Consider the following 21,074-nt stretch of genomic DNA (forward strand, 5'->3'; position numbering starts at 1 on the left):
GGGAAGAGGACAAACACCTATTTTTATCAATAAACTTTACAATTTGATGAAAAATATACATTCACGTATAAATTAGTTATTCTTAACTACAATTCTTAGATTTTTTGTTTTAATGATGATTATAATTTCAAACTATTTAAAATAATAATAAACAAAATTGATTACATAAAATAATAACAGTATCTTTTTATTTTTTTATTGATATTATAGACTTTACAACTACATGAAATAAACAAAAACAACTCACGATCATATTAGGGGAAACGACCCAGTAGCCACCAAGGCTAACTTCGTGCACCTACTATTCCTAATCCGTATGTCAAAATTTGTAGTGAAGAGCTCAAAGCTAACCTTTTGGCTTTCCCACATTTACGGAGCTCTCCATAGAACTCGTATAGTGCTAGGTGATCTAAAAGTATCATTTTAAAACGTTCGTCTAGAAACCGTTATGGTCACTCTCAATAGTGGCTCACCCAAAAAAAAGTACTTTTCGCACAAATGAAAAACCCAGAAAGTTAAAAACTGATCGGCTATTAGTACATGTGGTGCCATTTTTAAAAAAATTAATGAGCGAGAGAAGAATTGACTGAGTCAAATGGAGTGTTTGAAGGGTTATTCAGCTCAGCTCATTCCCGAAATTAAAGTTTTCATCGGTCATAGATATAATTTTCCTCCTCGACGAGGTCATGGCCTGGAAAATACTTGACTATCTTGTAAGTCGATGAGAGTATCATTCAATGTATGGACAATGAGGTTTTCATTGACTGGGATTAAGATAAAGAGATTATACATTTCATGGAAAATCGAAACGTCAATCTTACTGGGCATCTTTTAACTCAATCAAATTTCCTTTATGGATTAAGTTAAAGAGAACACGAATTTGAGAACATTTTAAATGTTAATCACAATTTGTACCTCTCAACTGAATGCAATTTTCATTCAATGCAGGAACTACGACAAAGAAATTATGAATTTCAAGGAAAATTCCCGGGTCATTCTCACCGTGTATCTTTTACTTTGCAATTTCCATTTCAATGGGTAGGTTGAGATAACATTAGTACCATCCTTATCCATTTTTCTTTCAGATTTATTTATCTAATTCAATGGGAGGTCTAAGTCAGTAAAGTTGCTCAAAACAGGCTTGAAGTGAAGCAATAATAAAACTTATCTTAATAATTGTTTAACAGGGTGAACATACAGTGCGGAAGTTTCTTACTTCTCTGAAATTCATGATATAAAAATTGGACTGCACTCGTGTTCTTTGAGTTTGAAACAGGCCTTTTTGGTTTTTGTTTTTGTTTCTTGTATCAGGACTATACCATGGATCCCCACCAAGAATATGGTGATCATGGGCATTCCGGGGATCATGGGCTTTTTTCAGAGAGAGGTAATGTTTCAGCAATTCTGCTCGTTGCAGGCATATTTACAATAATCGTAACAATTCTTGTACTGCTCATCCTCTACACAAGATGCTGTGAAATGGCCATATTTAGCTCCAGGGTGAGAGCTCCTCTGTTGCCAGTAATCAAAGAACCTCACTTGAGGATGAACAGAAATGAGCTGCTGGCTGCAACGGCCAATTTCGATAGAAATAACTTGATTGGCAAAGGTGGATTTAGCACGGTGTACAAGGGAATTCTTCCAAATGGAAGGCTTGTTGCAGTGAAACGGATGAAGATAGATGAGGAGACACTCTCACACAAGAATTTCTTTGCAGAGTTGAAGATTTTGGGGAAGCTGAGGCACAGGAACCTGCTGAGAATTCTTGGGTATTTTAGTGATGCGCAAGAGATGGCCCTCATCTTGGAGTTCATGCCAAATGGCAGCTTGGAGAATTTGTTGCATGGGGAAGCCAGGTGTCCCTTGGAATGGAAGCAGAGGTTAAATATAGCTATTGGAGTGGCCCAAGGGTTAGCCTATGTGCACCATGAATCAAGGACCAGTGTTGTTCACTGTGATTTGAAACCCAGCAATATTCTTTTGGATGAGAACTTTGAACCCCACATAGCAGATTTTGGAGTGGCAAAGGCATTTAACCTTATTATGACAGAGAGTTCGTGCGGACCTACTTGGACCATTGGCTATACAGCACCTGGTAAGCTATTGTCTGTCTTAAAAGTTAGTTTATTTTGGTTAGTATATACTATGCTTTCAGAAGTAGTATTCCTATGGGCCTATAGTATATACTGCTTTCAGAAGTAGTATTCCTATGGGCCTATGATACACATGTTTTCAGAGTAGACGAGTACATTGAGGAGAAGAACATAATGGTAGAGGAGTAGAAAAGAAAACTAAGTAACAAGTCACTTTCACCTAGGCACACATTTTCTGGACGGTGGTTAGGGCTGTTAATGTTTGGGATTAAAGTAAAAATGGTTTTTAAGTATCAGAAAAAATAGCGCAAAGCACATACAAGTTAGAAGAGTCTTTCGAATGGGAGGAAAATACAGCTGCAGCCAATCTGTCAAGCAAGAACCAACATAATTACACTCAAGTTGTTGGACAGAGAAGAGTGGCTTCAGAACCAGCCTAAATAATTCCAAACCCCACCCTATTTAATCTCACCCCCTTCACTCTGGTGTGTGATGCAGAGAAAAATATATCATCTATTAATCCTTATTCCCACAAAAGTCTGCAAGTAGTTCCTAAGCAACAAATGTGATTGAATTTGAATAACTTCAGCAAATCACTCAGATTAAAACAATTGGGTATTTATAGTTTTTTTCAGATTAAAACATGAATCAGGCTTTGCATTGTTTTGATGACAGTACAAAAAAATGTCTTTTTTTTTCAGAATCCAACTAAGTTGATTCACAAAGATTTCAAACATTGTTGAAATCAGAAAGCTTTGGCATATGATAGAATGATACTAGTAGCATTCTATCACCCATTTTGGCTGAAGTAAGGGAAAATCAAATCTCTTGTGAGGTCAAAAAAATTGATGGGAAACTATCCTGTTAGCGGTGGGGAATTAGAGATTAGAGATGCGTACCGTGCAATGTGTAAATAGTTCTGGTATTGCAATTTGCTTGTGCCTTATGTGTGGTGGCAGGGGAGGATGAGGGAAGTAGGTTTTCTTTAGCATCTCCTGCTCCCAAGGGTGTCGAGGAATCCAAAAGGTTGTAGACTATGAGCCAATGATCTTGTCTGAGATCCTAGTCAGATGGGTTAAAAGGTAAGTCTTGCTTCTCTTCTGATTTGTCCTGCTCCTTGGATCTACGGCCTTGGATGATTAGGTCATTTTTTTCGAAGTGCACGACTCAAATGCTAAAAGTTCTTCATCTAGGCTCGTGAATGGTCTTACTGGGAAGTTTGTAGGTGCAAGACCAAATATAGATTGATCACAAGTTAGGCTAATTGGTGTAAGGAAAGCAATGATGTAGAAATGCCTTCCGAATGTCATCTGACAGGGAAGGAACCAACAATAAATTTCAGAGATGTGCAAGTAAATGAAAAATATGAAAATACCAGACACACAAGAGAAACACCAAATTTCAGGTGGGAAACCCTTACGGGAAAAAACCCACCACCCAAAAATCTGGAGCAACTTTTTTTATTATAGTAAACAAGTTTACATGCAAAAAACTTTGGGTTTTTGTGCAGGCTTAGATTGCCTTTCAATCAACCCGATTTACATTACTAATTTAATTCCTTTTGAATGTTGTAGATTTATGCACACTGCAGTTCGTTATGGAATTTGGTATGTCAACCGTCACATTACAGAATGGTCTACTAACTTCCATTAGCCAAATTGCCAGTCACAACAGAATTGTGTGCCACTGCAGACACTACTCCACAGGCACCACCGTACGCCATCATATCAGAATTAGCACCGTATTGGAGGCATGCACTTGACATCGTACTTGGTACTGACACCAGCCATCACTGTACCATCCTTGTCGTATTGTCTTCTTTGTATTCATACTCGCCATCACCATCCGGTGGTCTATGTGTGGAACTCATACTCCACATGGTGCAGGCTTTCGCCATACAATGAGGCCTCGATCATACTGTCACTTAACAATCTCCCACTTGACGAAGTATGAATTTACTCAAGATGGCTTAAAGCCGTATCGAGCTTATGCACCATTTGAACTTAACTGTGTTCACCGACTTTGTCAATGCTTCCTTTCCATCCTCAACCATGTCATGCACAAAATGATATTGTACATCATTGTGTTTTGTCCTGGCAAGGAAAGTTGAATTCTTTGCCAAACATATTGTACTTTGACTGTCATAGAAAATTGTAACTCTTCGTACATTATAGCCAACATCAGAACACAAGTGCTTAAGCCAAATTGCTTCTTGACACATACAAGTAGATGTCATGTACTCTGCCTCAGTTGTCAATAATGCAGCTCCACTCGGTCATTTGTTCATCCAGCTAATAGCAACACCATTCACCATGAATACATATCCACTGGTGAATCTTCTTTTGTCAATGATTAATATCCCCAACCCAGTCAGCATCCACATAACCTTGAATGCTTACTGATCTGTTTGATCCAATTGAGTTACCTTGATAGCACAATGCATAGTGTAACGTACTCTTTAAATATCTCAGAACATTTTTCATGGCATCCCAATGTGTCTTACCCAAATTTGCCATAAACAGACTCAATATTCCCACTGCTTGGGCAATGTCTGGTCTTGTATTGACCATTGCGTACATGGGGCAGCCAACAACACTTGCATAAGGTTCCCGCTTCATGTCTTCGACCTCTTCCATAGATTTTGTGACTGTTAGTAACCAAGAACTTCATTCCATGTAACACTAGAACTACTTGTTGCTTGCAATCAGTCGTATTAAATTGCTTTAGAACATTGGTAATATATTTTCTCTGGCTGAACCAAAGTTTCCTGCCAAACTCGTCCCTTCTGATTTTTATCCCCAAAATAAATTTCATTAGCCCTAAAACTTTCATTTTAAATTTCAAGGACAATTGAGATTTTAACTCTAAAATCATTCCCTTTCTATTGCCTACAAACAACATATCATCTACATATAGAGCAATAATAAGTATCCAATCACCTTCAGCTTTATGGTACACACAATGATCAGATTTGGACCTCGTAAACCTAAAGACAATATATATTTATCGTATTTTTGATACCACATTCTGTGTGACTCTTTCTAACCATGGAGAGACTTCTTCAGCTTACATAATGCTGTTTACCTTTTTCCACAAAGTACTCTAGTTGGTTCATATATATCTCTTCTTCAAGATCACCATGAAGAAATGTTGCAATCACATCCACCTGCTCAATTTCAAAGTCACGTGCTGCTGCAAGTGACAACAGAAATCTGATGGATGTTAGTGAAACTACAGGAGAAAATATTTGTCCATAGTCAATCCATTCTTTCTGAGAAAACCCCTTTGCAACCAATCTTGCCTTGTACTTGTCAATGCTGCCATAGGGAGAATTTGTTGCATGGGGAAGCCAGGTGTCACTTGGAATGGAAGTAGAGGTCGAATATAGCTATTGGAGTGGCCCAAGGGATAGCCTATTTGGACCATGAATCAAGGATCAGTGCTGTTCACTGGGATTTGAAACCTAGCAATGTTCATTTCGACGAGAACTTTGAATCCCCCATAGCAGATTTTGGAGTGGCAAAGGCATTTAACCTTAGTATGACAGAGAGTTCATCTGGACCTACTTGGACCATTGGTTATACAGTGCCTGGTAAGCTATTTTCTGTCTTTAACAGTATTTTTAAGTTAGTATGTACTATGCTTTGAGAAGTAGTATTCCTAAGGGCCTATGATACTACTTTCAGAAGTAGTATTCCTAATGGCCTATGATGAACTATGCTTTCAGAGTAGAAGAGTGCATTGAGGAGGAGCATAATGGTAGAGGAGTAGAAAAGAAAACTTTGTAACATGCCACTTTCACATTGCCACACATTTTCTGGATGGTGATTAGGGCTATTAATGTTTTTTATTAAGGTCAAAATGGTTTCCATGGATCAGAAAGTTTCTAAATCAGAAAGAATAGTGCAAAGCACATACAAGTTACAAGAGTCTTTTTCAAATGGGAGGAAAATACGGTTGCAGCAAATCTGTCAAGCAAGATCCAACATAATTACAATCAAGTTGTTAGACACATAAGAGTGGCCTTAGATCCAGCCTAAACAATACCAAACCCTACCCTATTTTATCTCACATCCTTCACTCTGATGTGTGATCCAGAGAAAAATATATCATCTAATAATTCTTATTCCCACAAAAATCTACAAGTAGTTTCTAAGCAAGAAATGTGATTGAATTTGAATAACTTCAGACAATCACTCAGATTAAAACACTTGGTGTTTATAGTTTTTTTCAGATTAAAACATGAATCAGGCTTTTCATTATTTCGATGAAAGTCAAAAAAATTGTCTTCTTTCAGAATCTGACTAAGTTGATTCACAAAGATTTCAAACATCGTTGAAATCAGAACTCTTTGGCACATGATCGAATGATATTCATAGCATTCTAGCACCCATTTTGGATGAAGTAGGGAATAAACGAATTTCTTGTGAAGTCAAAAATTGATGGGAACTATCCTGTAGTTGTGGGGAAATGGAGAAGGAAAAAACTGAGATTTTGTCTTCCTCAAGTTAATGAATTGGTTTCTTTCACGGAAAATAATGGGACTGAAGATTGTTCTTTGGTTGTGTTTTCTTTGAAGAAAACTTATGCTTAAGTTGAGATCAGCTTGAAGGTGAGTGGTGTGTAAAGTGTGGGGTAAAGAGGAGGGTCCTGATTCATACCCTCCATAGGTGGGTTTGCCTTCATTTTGCTCAACATTCTTGATTAAGGAAAATATAAAAGGGGAGAATTAAAGCTCAGGTATTCTTTGTGGTTAAGATTTTCTAGAAGCTATATATGAAAATCTATTGATCCAAGTTCGATTGGAAAAAGAGGGGGAACAATTAGAAAGGAAAGGAAATCCACTTCAGTAACTCAGTAGGGTAGAACTGCTGCAAATTTTCTCCGGAACTCTTTGAGTTTAAGCCATCTGACTACCCATGTTTGAGCGTTTTGTTCTATGCTTGTTTTAGTATATCAGCTACTTCTGAGCTGTTAGTATTGTGATTGTAATTGTATGATTGCAGCCTTAATGCTGCTAGTCGTCGTACTTATCTCAGAGTTGCTTTGTTGGGCTTAAATGCTATATCTAGTTCATTTGAAGTTACCGTTATATAGGTTAGAACCCATCGAGCTAAAAGTCTTTCATTGATCTATTTCCAGCTTGTACTTGAATCACATTAGTTTTCGTTGGAACTTTCTTTAAATCATTTTTGCCACTAGTTGTAATCAACTCCTCACTCTGCCTCCACCAAGTTTTACAGCTTTCCCAACAAAAACAAATCATCCACGCCCACAAAAAAGTAAAAGGATCCTAAACAAAAAATCAAATGTGGCCTATGTGTGTGTCGTATTGGATATCCAAAGGGTTTTGGATGAATTTATATTTTAAAGAATGTGGCATATGAAATATATCTAGACCATCATTGAAATTTTGTTTTGTTTTGTTTCCTTTTGAACAGAGAGAGCATATCGTCTGCGGCCATCAACAAAGTCAGATGTGTACAGTTTTGGCGTCATGCTACTAGAACTGATCACTAGACAGAGGCCTACATGTACAGACATTGAATCAGGGTTAACATTAGTGGAATGGGTCGTCAAGGCTGAGGAAGAAGGCTGTGTTTTGGATGTCCTTGATGATTACTTGAAGTCTACCAAGGAGTTTGAAGAACAGATTTTGAGTGTAATTCATTTGGCACTCCACTGTGCAGAGCATACTCCAGTTAGAAGGCCTACCATGAGGGAAGTTGTGGGGAAATTAATGATGATCACTGGAAATGATTTACAAGTTGGTCGTTTCAATATTTCCATACAAAGTCTTTTGGTACAGGCATCTTCTTTGGCTAGATCTTATGCTACTTCCAGTGAAACAAATTCTTCAATCATCACTTGATGTGTGTTTACTAATTAGTATTGTTTTACTGATCATATCCTGTGCTCCTTTCACGTTCATAGGCGGGCACAAAGATTCTGAAATGAGATAACAGGACATATAAATGTCTCAGAATTGAAAAATTGAACTTTTGGTGACATCGGGATGATCTGGTTCACAATACATAATTTTACTGTAATTGTACATTGAGATGCTAGAGTATGAACAGGAGCTCTCTTTAAGTGAGAGTTAAGATGATGCTATAATATAAATGATCTTTTCTTGAATGTAAGATTTATTTATGGTTGATTTGACACATATTTGATGTGACTGGTTGACAATATAAATTTGCAATTGTGCCATCTGAATATATCTCGTGCTTGGGATGATATTTCCATTATTAACATGGTTTTTGGCTCAGTGCTTCTTAATGATGATTTGAAGTGCGATGAACATGTGGACTCGAGTCAAGTACAGAGAATATGGTTTAGTGCACTATATTATGATTCGTGCCCTATTTTTATTTTGCCCTTTGTCTTTGTCTCTTCTTATCGTTCATCTATTCTTCCCGTGACATCTGCATTCTCTTTCCAAGGCTGAATACTAGTTTGAGATATGGATTATTGCCTGCAAAACTGCAGGGTTTGTCTGCCATTCTTGGAATGGGAGTGCCCGTTGGAGGATGCCATCTTAGAAATATAGCTTGAATTGGCCTTCAATTCATCATGTCCTCATTGTTTCAGGGCAGATAAGAGGATTTTGGGGGATGAGGTAATCTTAGCTTCATAGAAACGTTGTATCTTTCCTTCTCATGTGGCTTCCATTTTCCTATCAAATGTTACAGATTTTGTGCAATGATGGAGTATGCTGGAAGAAATTATTGGGAAAACACTCACACCTGAGATGCAAAACAATGTTAATCTGTTGGAGATTGTGAAGAATTATGACTTGTGGAACGGAGATCGTTCGTAGCAGGCATCTTTTCCTGGGAACCATTAAAATCTAAGTGGGAATATAAGCTGATTCTAGACAACATGAAAAGGGTTGGGCGCACACAGCCCATCGATCCTTTCCAAACAGTAGCTTTTGGCTGTGATTTGGCTCATGAGGTTCAAAGCAAGATTTACTCTAAGCTACACGCCACGCTTTCCATTGTAGGGCATGCTCATCGCACTCAGTCTACGGCTTGGAATGGGTCTCAATATATTGCAAATTTCTCTGCATTCTCTGCCTTGGCAACATGTTCCTTGCTTCTGTTTATAGGTCCCTCAACTGAATATGATTTGGGTGAGCCATTTCAGGTTTCTCTACCAGTTCATATTTCAGCCGAGGATGATGTCAACATGCGTAATCAGGAATTTGAAAATTTGCATATTTGTGGGCTGGATGATGAGGACGAACGTTCACCAATGGAAGAGTAATTATCGTGGTCAAAGAACCAGTTGAGAAAATTTTGTAGATACACAAACACACGAGACCTGTATGTATTTTGGGGCAATTAGATATACCCTATGAAATGATTTTGGCTCGACTCCCTCTTATTCTGCAGTAGGTGAAAATTTTGAAATACCTGAGCTCAGCTACTAGTTTAAGTTTGGCAGTTTTGACAATGGTTGTCGATGTTCTCTGTGAGTGCTCATATGGAAATCTACATGGGAGGATATCTCGTGGGGTCTTCAACATTATTTTATGGTACATTCTTATCTATAGGATGGTATGTAGTTAGATCGGGTATCTATGTCTAATAATATCTTTTCATGAATATCTCGTGGGGTCTTTAACATTATTTTATTTTATGGTACATTCTCATCTATAGCATGGTATGTAGTGCTTTGTTACATGCAAGATGGGGTATCTATGTCTAACAATGTCTTTTCATGTCTTGCATTGTAATGTATGAATTAATTCTGGATTCTATTGTGCAAGTTTTTTAAGCATCAACTTTTTGAGCAAGAACAAAAATTATGCAGAACAAGCCTCGCCTAAAGAACAATAAAAAGAAAAAGGAAGAAAGGAGGCACACAAAACCAAGAAGTGACAGTTAAAAACTACCCAAATAATAACTATATATCTAAAGATATCAATAATGTAAGAGCAAAAATCATAACTAATATATATACTTATATGTTTTAGTCTCTCTATATATATATTATAGTAATTTATTACTTCTTTAATTAGGTGTTAGTTATATAGGTTTTGTGTTTTAATTATTTATTTATATTATTTTATTGAATTTGTGTTGCTCTTTTTTGTTTGTTTATTTATTTATTGTTATCTTATGTTATTTACTGTTATTTACTTATTTTTTAGAATTGTTGTTTAGCTTTTCTTGTGTGCGTGTGTGTGTATGTATATGTGTATATATATGTATATATAATGTATGTATGTATATATGTATATAGTTGTACACACGTGTGTGTGTGTGTATGTGCATATTTGTGTGTGTGTGTAAAGTCATTTCATCTCATTTATTTTTTATCTTTTTTGCTTATTATTTATTTATAGTTTTGCTACATATATAGTCTATATAGTAGTCTTATTCTATATTCATTATTTTCATTAGATTTGATTGCATTCTTATCTTATATTATTTATATCTTTATATATACAATTATCATTTAGGTAGTTTTTAATTTTGATTTCTTCGTTTCGTATGCTTCTCTTCTCCCTTCCTCCTTTTAGTGCTCCTTAGTGAGGCTTAATTTGTGCATAATTTCTATTCTTGCATTCTCTCATCCTGATGATGGATCATGGAGTGTGATCAAAATGTTTATTATTAAAAAACTTACACAATTGAACCCAGAAAAAAATTCATACATTTCAAATGGATAGTGGAAATTTGATAATGTTTATTGTATTGTAATGTTTCTCATTTCCCAATCATCTATAGTTTACTTCATCTTTAATATCTTTCCTACTATTTTATGTTATTTGGAATTCTATATCCTATGATTTTCTCTTTGGTGTTACATTATTCTATGATACTTCTTGTTGGATACAAGGTGTTTGTGTTTTGTGCACTGTTGAGGTTGTTTACAACTCATCTTTATATCTTTCAAGATTTTATTATATAATACACCATAGATTTCTTTTCCTTTTCTCACGCTTGGGGGAAAGATGCTTTGTACATTCTTTTTTCTCTTATTTTCCAAAGAACTACTTCCCTTGGGCTTAAGTGACACTTGTTTATTATGTAACATTGTTCTTTCTTTATAAAGAATTGTGTCCCAACTATGAATTTTGTCTTTTGTAAGAGGTGTATGTCTTATGTCATAACCTCTTCTTTATCAAGAAAAGCTATGTCTATTATACACATTTTTCGTTGCTTTGGGAAAAAGTTTGCATCATATGAAGAATCCTATCTCCCTTGTAAGAACATAGAAAGTATCAAATGACACTTTGAAAATACCATTTTTGGTCCTTTTAGTGTTTGATGGTCTCTATGTAGATATTCATGAATACCTAGAAGCTAAAACTTTAGCTTTAAGCTCTTATCTTACATATGGAGCTACATCCAAAAATTTGTTGAAATCTAAATTATGGTTTAGGAGGTCTAGATGTGCAAAGTTAGCATGGGTGGCTACTGGGGACTTTCACTTACTTCTACAAAAATGTTTACATTCTTGTGTTTGTCATTGAGAAAAATCCCATTTACCCCCAATAGGGTTCCTAATGCATCTTCTAATTTGATTAATGCATCAATTCCCCAAAATTTTGACTGCTTTTGTAGGCATGTTTGTTGGTCAGGGTCTCTTCACTAGTTGATTTGGGTTTGTTTTAGCACTAACCCCTTTTTGTTTTTGTTCCTTTCTCTTTTGCTTTTGCACTCTTGTGCATGGATGTGGAGTTAGGATCCTTTGTCTTGGGGGGCTCATGTCCTTTGACTATATGATATTTGTTGCAATTTTCCAAAATCTTCCTTCTCTACTTTATTGTGAGGTTAGGTTGACCCACACTCTTGCTAAAGTGGGGCTTAAATGTACTATCTTAAATTGAAAGTGGTTCAATTTAATGATGGTTTAGCACCTGTTTAATGTGATTTTTTCATGAATTACATTTGATTTGCACTTTCCCTTTTTTCCTTGTATCTCTTTTTATTTTTCCTAAACGAAATTAGGCTAGGACCTAATAGATCCTCCTTGGCATTCCTATTCATGATATAAATCTCAAGGCAAGACCTATCCACTTAGGTCCTCCCTTTCCTTTCTTCAATCACTTGAAATCTCTTTTTTGCATTGAAACTAGGTTTTCTTGAGATTTGCACCTAATTTTCTAAAATTTGTACCTGTTCTCATACTTTGAGTGAATCCCAAGGTTTTCTAGACATGAGAATCAGGGATGTAGTGTGTCATCGATTAGGGTTTCTTTAGAGCATTAATTTTGTGTCTAGTCAGTCAAGGGGAGAGAGTTTATTTTGACCCCTTTATAAACACATCCATTTTCCTTCTTTTGCATTTGAAGCATCCACAATCCACAAGAAATAAATACACTGCACATCCATCATTACACATTTGCATACTCAACTGCTCAAGCATTCTTCAAGAATTCAAGGTATTCAAGCAAGTTCTCCATTAAAGATCAAGGGTTTAAGCACTCAAACATTTGACAGAGTTTGTGCAAGGTCTTTCATAGCATTTTCAATAGTCAAGATATCCCTTCATTCATTTAAGATCCTTTGTTCCATCTTCTACATTTGTCTCTTCAAGATTACATTCATCCATAAGGTGAATTTCAAGCACATTAATTCATGAAGGTTTTGATTTGCTTTATTTTCCTTTCATAGGGTTTTAAAGTTGAGTCAAGGCTATTGCACCAACATACTTGATTACATTCTAAATTCAAGAGCATATTCATAGATTTGCATTGCTTCATGTTATATCTACTTCTACTACTTGCTAGCGCTTCCATTTCTATCTCATTTCAAAGTTGATTCCTAAACTAGGGTTTGACCAAGGCAAAGCCCCCATCAACAACAAACAAATCTTTTTTCTCGCAGGTTGCAGATCTCAGAAGGAAAAACATAGCACATATTCAAAAAAAATTAGAGATTCAAAATTTGTTTCATGATCAAACATTGAAGATCAAGGACACAATGTGACCTTGACCCTCCAGATCGACCCTAACCAGGAGCCTAAAGATTTATGAGTTTCATAGATTCTGCTACTATAGGTTCAAATTATGAATTCCAACAGTTTCTAACAACATTTGACAATTCATTTACATGTTTGTATTTTGCAAGGTGCATCATCTTTTGTTCTTTATTTCAATATGTATTTCCATTCTTCTATATTTCAGCTTCGCATCGCATATCTATCGGCCTAACAAACCCTCTTTGTGGAGATGAGGGAGAAGTAATTCCAAGCAAATCACCCTTTTGCATTAGGTTACGAATTGACACTTTACCTTGTGTTAAATTGGACCCACATTAGGAGGTGAATCTCGATTTTCACACTTCATTTGTGATTAGGGTAGTGGATTCAATTTCCCTCTACACACTTGCAATAAGCAACGAGGCCCACAAATTATTGATGGGATCACTTATTGTAGCTTAATAAAGTGGTAACATGATATTTTAAATGAGGGGTTTTAAAATTAATTAATAAGATATGTTCCTCTCCCATGCCTGAGTACTTGATTGAGGTCTTAACTAGGATGGGAGTAGAAGAAGATGCTTGATTGAGGTATTGCATTATTGGCAGCCTTGTCTATATGAGAGATTTACTAGTACCCCATATGGTTAGTTGAGTTTCAAAGTCTAGAGAGGTTGTTGGGATAAAACTCAAGGGTTAGACATAAGTGATGACATTTCCCTATATACATCTTAGTTTTCCTACATTCGTTATTGCCTCTGGATTAGTGTGTACTACCTTTATAGGTAGGTATTGACCTTGAGTTCGATAGATTTTCAAAATTCCTACTTTTGATCCTTATAATTGGATTTATGGTTATGTTATCCATATGGAGTATGTCGTTTTCTCCTGAGCATTGAGGAATGGACCTTTTGGGGGTTCCACGAGGTAGGGTCGTAGTGTGACCTTTATTATTGAGATATGTTCCAACTTCTTATTCTAGTGTTGGATGATCCTTGTAGCATTACATTATCTTGGTTCATCTTTGAAGACTTGTTCTATTTTCTTACCATATTCTTGTATAACATATTGGTTATGACACCTTTGTGAGATGATGTACTTTATACTTTGATTTGTATCTCATATCCTATAACTTGTGTAGTGGATGTAGAGTGTAGAATCTTATGTATTTTGGGATAATGTATTAGTTAGTTTTGAGCTTCTCATATGTGATGATGTTTTGAGCACTATGTGAATTGTATTTTAAAATTGTACTTATAGGATTTTAATTTTTACGCCATCCTATGTTACAAAACCCTTGAGATTTGTAATCTATGTTTGAATTACATAATCTGTGTGTCTTATCTTATTGTTTTTTATTAAGAAAAACAAGTTTTTTACAAGGGTTCCTAAAACCCACCAGTTAACATCAACATACTATTGAAAGTTCAAGTCTAGCAACAAAGCAATAGAAAAAATAACAGGCCAAATCCGACCATCAAAAGTAGACAAAATATAAACAACCAAAAGCTAGGGCACAAACAAAAAAACCAAGAGCTCCGATCAGGGCGCCATTTCTTTGACCAGCTCCGCATTCTTGAGCTCCAGCTCTCCCATGGCCTCAGCCTCGTCAGTCTTCAATTGACTATCATCCAGAGATACCTCCTCTTTCCTCTTCCTCTTTTCCAATCTCCTTTTTCTCAAGCTCTCAACCTACAAAGAAACATCTTCATCAAAAATCCTAGTTTCCTCTTTGTCCTTTTCCTCCTTCCCCTTTTTGCTTTCCTCCATCATCGAGTTTAGTTGAATAATATTATCATTAAGACCTTTTATAATGTTGAGGCTCTGGTTAGCCAAGCTATGGAGAGAGCTCTTCATCCTTTCCACTCTTTTTTCAATCTTAGAAACCCTCGCATCCATCTTGCTAATTCTAACATTCCCATCCCCCCCTTCCGTCATTTCCTGCCCTTGCTTCTAAACTTAATCTCTTCAATTTCATGGAAAATCCATTTAATGGACTAGAAATTGTCCACCATACTATTGCGAGCATTTTTTTAGGAGGTTCATCACCAAAGTGTCTTATCTTATTGTTACTCCTACACATTGTTGTTAAATTCTTATTTGTAATATCTTAAGAAGAGAATATTCAGTAAGCTTAGTTCCATTATTTAGGTTAATCTCTCTTGGGTTCCCTAGAGAAGCATTACACTTAACCCCCCAATTACTAATATTAAAGGAGCCCCAAGAAATGTAACACATGTAGTCAATCACACATGTGTGGCTCATTTGTGCACCACTATTGAGACATTTAGTAATGACTACTAGGAGATTTGACCACAAGACACTTTGAAAAAGTCATTTTTGGTACTCTTAGTGTTTGATGGTCTCTATGTAGATATTCACGTATACCCAAAAGCTAAAACCTTAGCTTTAAGCTCTTATCTTACATATGGAGCTACATTCAAAAATTCATTGAAATCTAAATTATGGTTTAGGAGTTCTAGGCAGCCTCCTCTCTACTCTACTCCACCTCCCCACTACCATTTGTTCACCTATTCTAGCATTATGGAGGCCATCAGATCTTTGAGATGCAACAGAGCAGTTGATGAAGAGGGTTTTCAGGTAGAACTTTTCAAACTTGGTGCTTCAATTCTTGGATCTTACCTTCCTACACTCTTTAATAGAGTGGTTTGCATTGGGTTTCCTGATTCCTGGTCTAGACATGTTGTTTACCCTATTCACAAGTCTGGGCCTGTTTCTGATCCAGGAAATTACAGAACTATTATGATCGGTCATACTTTTGCCAAACTTTATGCCACTGCTTTGAACACCATGTTATCTAGTGAGCTTGATAGACGGGGATGTAGGGCGAGAGGTTAGGTTGGCTTTCGGGAAAACTACTAGACTATGGATCATGTTTTTACATTGCAGGCTATCATTGAGGAGGCTAAACACCTCTCTCAGAAGGTCTATTGTTGTTTTGTGGACTTCCGTAAGGCTTTTGATTATGTTCCTAGGTTGGCTTTATTTCAGTGGCTTCAGGAGATTGAGATTTTAGATATGTTACAGACTGCTATTTTGAGACTTTATGAGAAGGAAACTGGTAGGCTCAGAACTCTGGAGGGCTTTTCTGATCTGATTCAGAGCACCATTGGCGTGAAGCAGGGTTGTCCTCTTTCCCTTACACTATTTGGCTTGTATATTGATGAGTTGGAGGATTTCCTTATGAAATCCTCTCAACTAGGTGATGGGTGTTATTTACATCAGGTTTTGATCTCTATTCTCCTCTTTGCTGATGATGTCGTTCTCTTGGCCTCTTCTCCCGATAGCTTACAGAGACTCCTTGATAGTCTTTCTTTTTTCTATACTCAACAATAGCTTGTGGTCAATTTATCTAAGACACGGGTTATGGTCTTTAACTGTTTAAAGACCTCTCATCTCCATTTCTTCTTCCAGGGGAAGGAGGTTGAGATTACTCCCTCTTACATGTATCTTGGCGTGAAGTTCTTAGGACCACGTTTCAGTTTGAGACCTGCTATTCAGTCCAGAGTTAGTAAGGGTATGGACTCCCCGGCTTTGTTGGAGAGACAATGCTTTAGGCATCATTTTCAGGATATTTCATCCAAGTTGTCCCTTTTTGACTCCTTGGTTCGTCTGATAGTCCTCTATGGTTCTGTGGTTTGGGGACCTTCTCTTATTGCTTCTGATTGGGCTTCTATTGAGCGGGTCTAGACACTGCTGTTGCATTGTATCATTAGGTGTCACGGATTCACCCCTCACAACATTGTTTTAGCAAAGTTTGGTGCTCATCCTCTCAAACTTGCCGTTATTTTTTACTTGATTTGGTTTCTTCATCGGCTTCATGGTTTTATGGAGACAGGTGTTGACCGACATAGATACTCTTTTTTGGCATATTGTTCTTCGGTGGAGATTATGAGATCTGACACTTTTGCTAGATTAAGATACTAGTACGCTCAGGCCACCTCTTTGTTGGGTTCGATCGGGATTGAGATTGATCGTCTTCCTCCCTATCAGTTTTTGCTGGATGCCTTGGCTCATCTTCTTCCCTCTTGTCAGGAGTTGAATGAGCATGTCAGACAGGATATCTATAGGTAGTATATTACCACTACTTGGTGTCATCCCCTGGGTGGTTTGCAACCTAAGATGGCCTTCTATGCTGAGCATTTTCTTGTTATTCAGGATGGTATTGTTGTTCGCCCTACCTATCTTTACCAGTGTTGGAATCATGCATTACGGTTCTCTTTGGGCTCTTTTAGGGTTGGTTCTCATCATCTTAGGGCTCGGACTGATCACCATATGGATCAAGCTGATCAATTATGCCAATTATGCACTCTGATGGAGGTTGAGATCGAGACTCGCTTCATATTTCGTTGTCCTCATTACTACGAGATTAGAGGGAGATTCTATTGCCTTTTCAGAGACTATTCTTCTCTCTCGATGTTCTTTAGTTATATTGATCAGCGGTGTTTAGCACTTTATCTTCAAGAGGCCACGCATCTTCAAGAGAATACCCTACAGTCCTTTCATCGAAGACAAACTTTTGATCAGCTCATTACCACCTTTTTCTCTCCCTTGTCTCCTCCACGAGGTTTGAAAAGGCCTTCCACTACTTCACATTCTAGATCTGTCAGACATTGTACCAGTCTCTACAGGCAACATCAATCCTATACGGATGTACCTCTCTATTATGGATTTCTTTGTGACAATGAAGGACCCTTAGTCCTTACCTTGTCTTTCTTTCTTCTTGTTGCTTTGTTTCCTTTTCAGTCACCGTTTGGTGCCTTTGCTTGGTTGGCTCTTCTGTTTGTATGCTCAGTCCCATAAACTGCTTTGGTTTTTCGTGGACATTAATAATTTTATCTTATCTTATCTTATCTAGGTGTACAAAGTTAGCATGGGTGGCTACTGGGAATTTTCCCACATTCTCGTGTTTGTCATTGAGAAAATTCCCATATACCCTCAATAAGTTTCCCAATGGATCTTCTAATTTGATTAATGCATCAATCCCCCAAAATTTTGACAAGTTTGGAGTCTTACCCACATCAATATTCTATCAATGTGATAATGTGATATTTTAGGTTCTCGTGTTTGTCATTGAGAAAATTCCCATATACCCTCAATAAGGTTCCCTGTCAATGTGATATTTTAGGTGGTTGTAATTGGCACTCCAATTTGTGCAACAAAAAGTTGCCCGACAAAAGAATTGCAATTTTACATAGAAGAAACAGATCTACAAGGAAATCCCAAATTGATATTATTTAATAAAATTCAATTAATGTTTTAACATTTATCCATGTACATAAAAAATTCTAATTTGCAATTTAAATAGATTAAAAAATTATTATTCTATTTTAAATGTTTAAATATTTTGAAAATAATATATTTGAATATAAAATATTTATAATTATAATTAATTTTTTATTAGCATATAAATGTGATGTTTCTATAATTATTTAATATATTTTATTGGATGACAAAATATTGGTAAAGAAATAATATTTATTTTATATAAAATATTACTTATTTAAACCAAGTTAAAATGTAGAAATCTTAGTCCTTTATAATCATCAAATAATTACATTGTTTTTGAATGTATTATTCATTTAATATTGGCAAGTGAACTTCATGTCATCCTTTTGTAATATTTTAATTATTTATACAATGTTACTTTGAGGGAAACATTCTTTTCATGATAAAATCAATTGGACTTAGTTGACCTATATAATGTTACTTGATGTAAAGTAAATGTGAAACAAATTGTAAAGAGTTAAATGTTGATATCAATATCTCATGACTTTGGAGGGAGGGACACATTCTTTTCATGGTAAAATCAATTGAACTTAGTTGACCCTTCCATAATATTTTAATTATTTATATAATGTTACTTGATGTAAAGTAAATGTGAAACACATTGTAAAGAGCTAAATGTTGATATCAATATCTCATGACTTTGGAGGGAGGGACACATTCTTTTCATGATAAAATCAATTGAACTTAGTTGACCCTTTCATAATATTTTTAAGTATTTATATAATGTTACTTGATGTAAAGTAAATGTGAAACAAATTGTAAAGAGCTAAATGTTGATGTCAATATCTCATGACTTTCGAAGGGAGGGAAACATTCTTTTCATAATAAAATCAATAGAACTTATTTGATTTGTGCCTCATGCATGACTTCTTCCAGTTAACTCTCATAAAAATGATAAAATTTATGATAAAAACCATCCAAATGCAATACAATATGAATAGAATAAAACAAAATCATTTCAGTATGGAATGTTGTCATTGTTGCTGATTTTTCTAATTTAAAAATTCATGCATACAACAATATAATTCAAGGAGCAAATGCATACATGTGTTGGATGAGAAAATGTGCATGTCTCAAAATAAAGCATATCAAAATAAAGTATATGGAGCCCCCCTTTGAAAACCGTACCAATTTTTCACTCAACTCATCCACATGCACACCCCACAAAAAATCACAAAAAATGTAAATAGTAGACTTGTATGAATTGCACACAAATTTGCACTAAAATTATACACGTCTCAAAATAGAGCATATATAGAGCCCCCCTTTGAAAATTGTAACAATTTCCATTGGAACTCATTGACATGTACACCCAAAAAAAAATGTACAAAGTAGCCTATTATGAATGGGAACATAAATGGCTGACCAAACAGCTAGTTGATCAAAATTCATCAAATTGAATAACCATTGCGCAATATGACCTTTCCAAAGGAGTTTCAAGCCTTCAAACTCTAGCCATTAGCATTGTAGCTTATTGAAAATTAAAATTAAAAAGTTGAAGGAGTTGAAATTTAAAGACATATCTAATAAACAAAATAAATTTAAATAAATTATAATAATAGGAAAGCATTCTTTTGTTCTCTCATCTTAATGATGAATCAAAACATTGATGGTAAAACTTCTAATACAATTTAATCCAAAAGCAATAACTAACAATAGGAAAGCACTTAAAAATAGTTGAAAATAATTTTTTATGGTTGAGGACAAATCCTACCAAAATATTTGAGAATTGCTTAAATTTAGCATTTTTAAAGCACAAGTTAAATAAGAACCCCTTAAAAAAAACAACTTTCTAAACTTAAATAAAGGATTCAATAATATATTTTAAATAATTAACAATTTATTTTTTTAATTGATAGTGCATTTATATAATATAATTTCTATTATAATTTATATTTCATAAATTAAAATAATGTAATTATTAATATTTTTTAAATTCCATTCTCTCTTTTAACTCTCTCTTTCCTTCCTTTCTACCTACAAATCTCTATTTTCCTCTTTTTCCAGTTATTGATGTAGTAATAATAATAATAATAAATGTTGATCTTTAATCAATGTTTCATAATAATGATTCAAATTCATATATTTCTCATTAATTCAGTTTTCACTCATTCCATTCACTTATCATTCATTGAATCAGAATATAATAATTGAATCTGAATAATATATTATATATGAACATGCATATCTTATTATATGCATAATGACTATTAAATATATTAAATATGAGCATAGTTATATACACTCCGCTTCTATGACTTTAAAACCCTTTCTGTAAAAATAAACCTAATCTAGAAACCCTAAAAGAAAATCTGAAGCCGAACTCGAAACCCTATTTCCACCCATACGATTTCACGACCTAACTCAAGCATTGAAATAAAGAGAATTAAAGAAAAATTAAAGAAACTCGTCGCACATATCAATCTGATCTCACAAAAAAGTTTGTGACTTGGCTCATCTCAAAGAAAGATTTTTTTTTTCAATATCTAAGCCAGCAAGAAACCATACCCTGCCATTCAGAATCGCTCAGAATCATCCTGCAGCCAAGAAAAGAAAGAAAAGATTATTGCCGATGACAGACTACAAGATCTCAATGGCATCGTAGGTATGGGCGGCATCGGCAAGAACCGTGAACCTTGACAAGAATATCAGGTGAAAATGCCTCGCCGAACCGCCAGTACCTACAAAACCCTTGAGATGAAAGGGAGACTGCCGCTCCAAAGATTTGAA

General features: G+C 35.5%; 1 protein-coding gene across 4 annotated transcripts; it reads left to right on the forward strand.

Annotated features, from left to right (window-relative positions):
- Positions 1–602: 602 nt before the first annotated feature.
- On the forward strand, positions 603–8,231 carry LOC149558724 (leucine-rich repeat receptor protein kinase EMS1-like). Of its 4 annotated transcripts, none has more exons than XM_089832823.1 (4): positions 603–713; positions 949–1,038; positions 1,312–2,095; positions 3,668–4,601. In XM_089832823.1, exons 1-4 carry the CDS (start codon positions 687–689, stop codon positions 3,853–3,855), a joined length of 1,089 nt encoding a protein of 362 aa, XP_089688949.1. In that variant the 5' UTR covers positions 603–686; the 3' UTR covers positions 3,856–4,601. The 4 variants fall into 4 exon arrangements, with proteins under 4 accessions (XP_089688949.1, XP_089688946.1, XP_089688947.1 ...); XM_089832820.1 differs by lacking the exon at positions 3,668–4,601 and adding an exon at positions 7,535–8,231 and having other exon boundaries at positions 651–713; XM_089832821.1 differs by lacking the exons at positions 603–713; positions 3,668–4,601 and adding exons at positions 781–810; positions 7,535–8,231.
- The last annotated feature ends 12,843 nt before the right edge of the window (positions 8,232–21,074 follow it).

Source organism: Cupressus sempervirens, chromosome 5 (assembly GCF_028749045.1).
Source record: "Cupressus sempervirens isolate cs-2001-9-10 chromosome 5, ASM2874904v1, whole genome shotgun sequence".
NCBI lineage: Eukaryota > Viridiplantae > Streptophyta > Pinopsida > Cupressales > Cupressaceae > Cupressus > Cupressus sempervirens.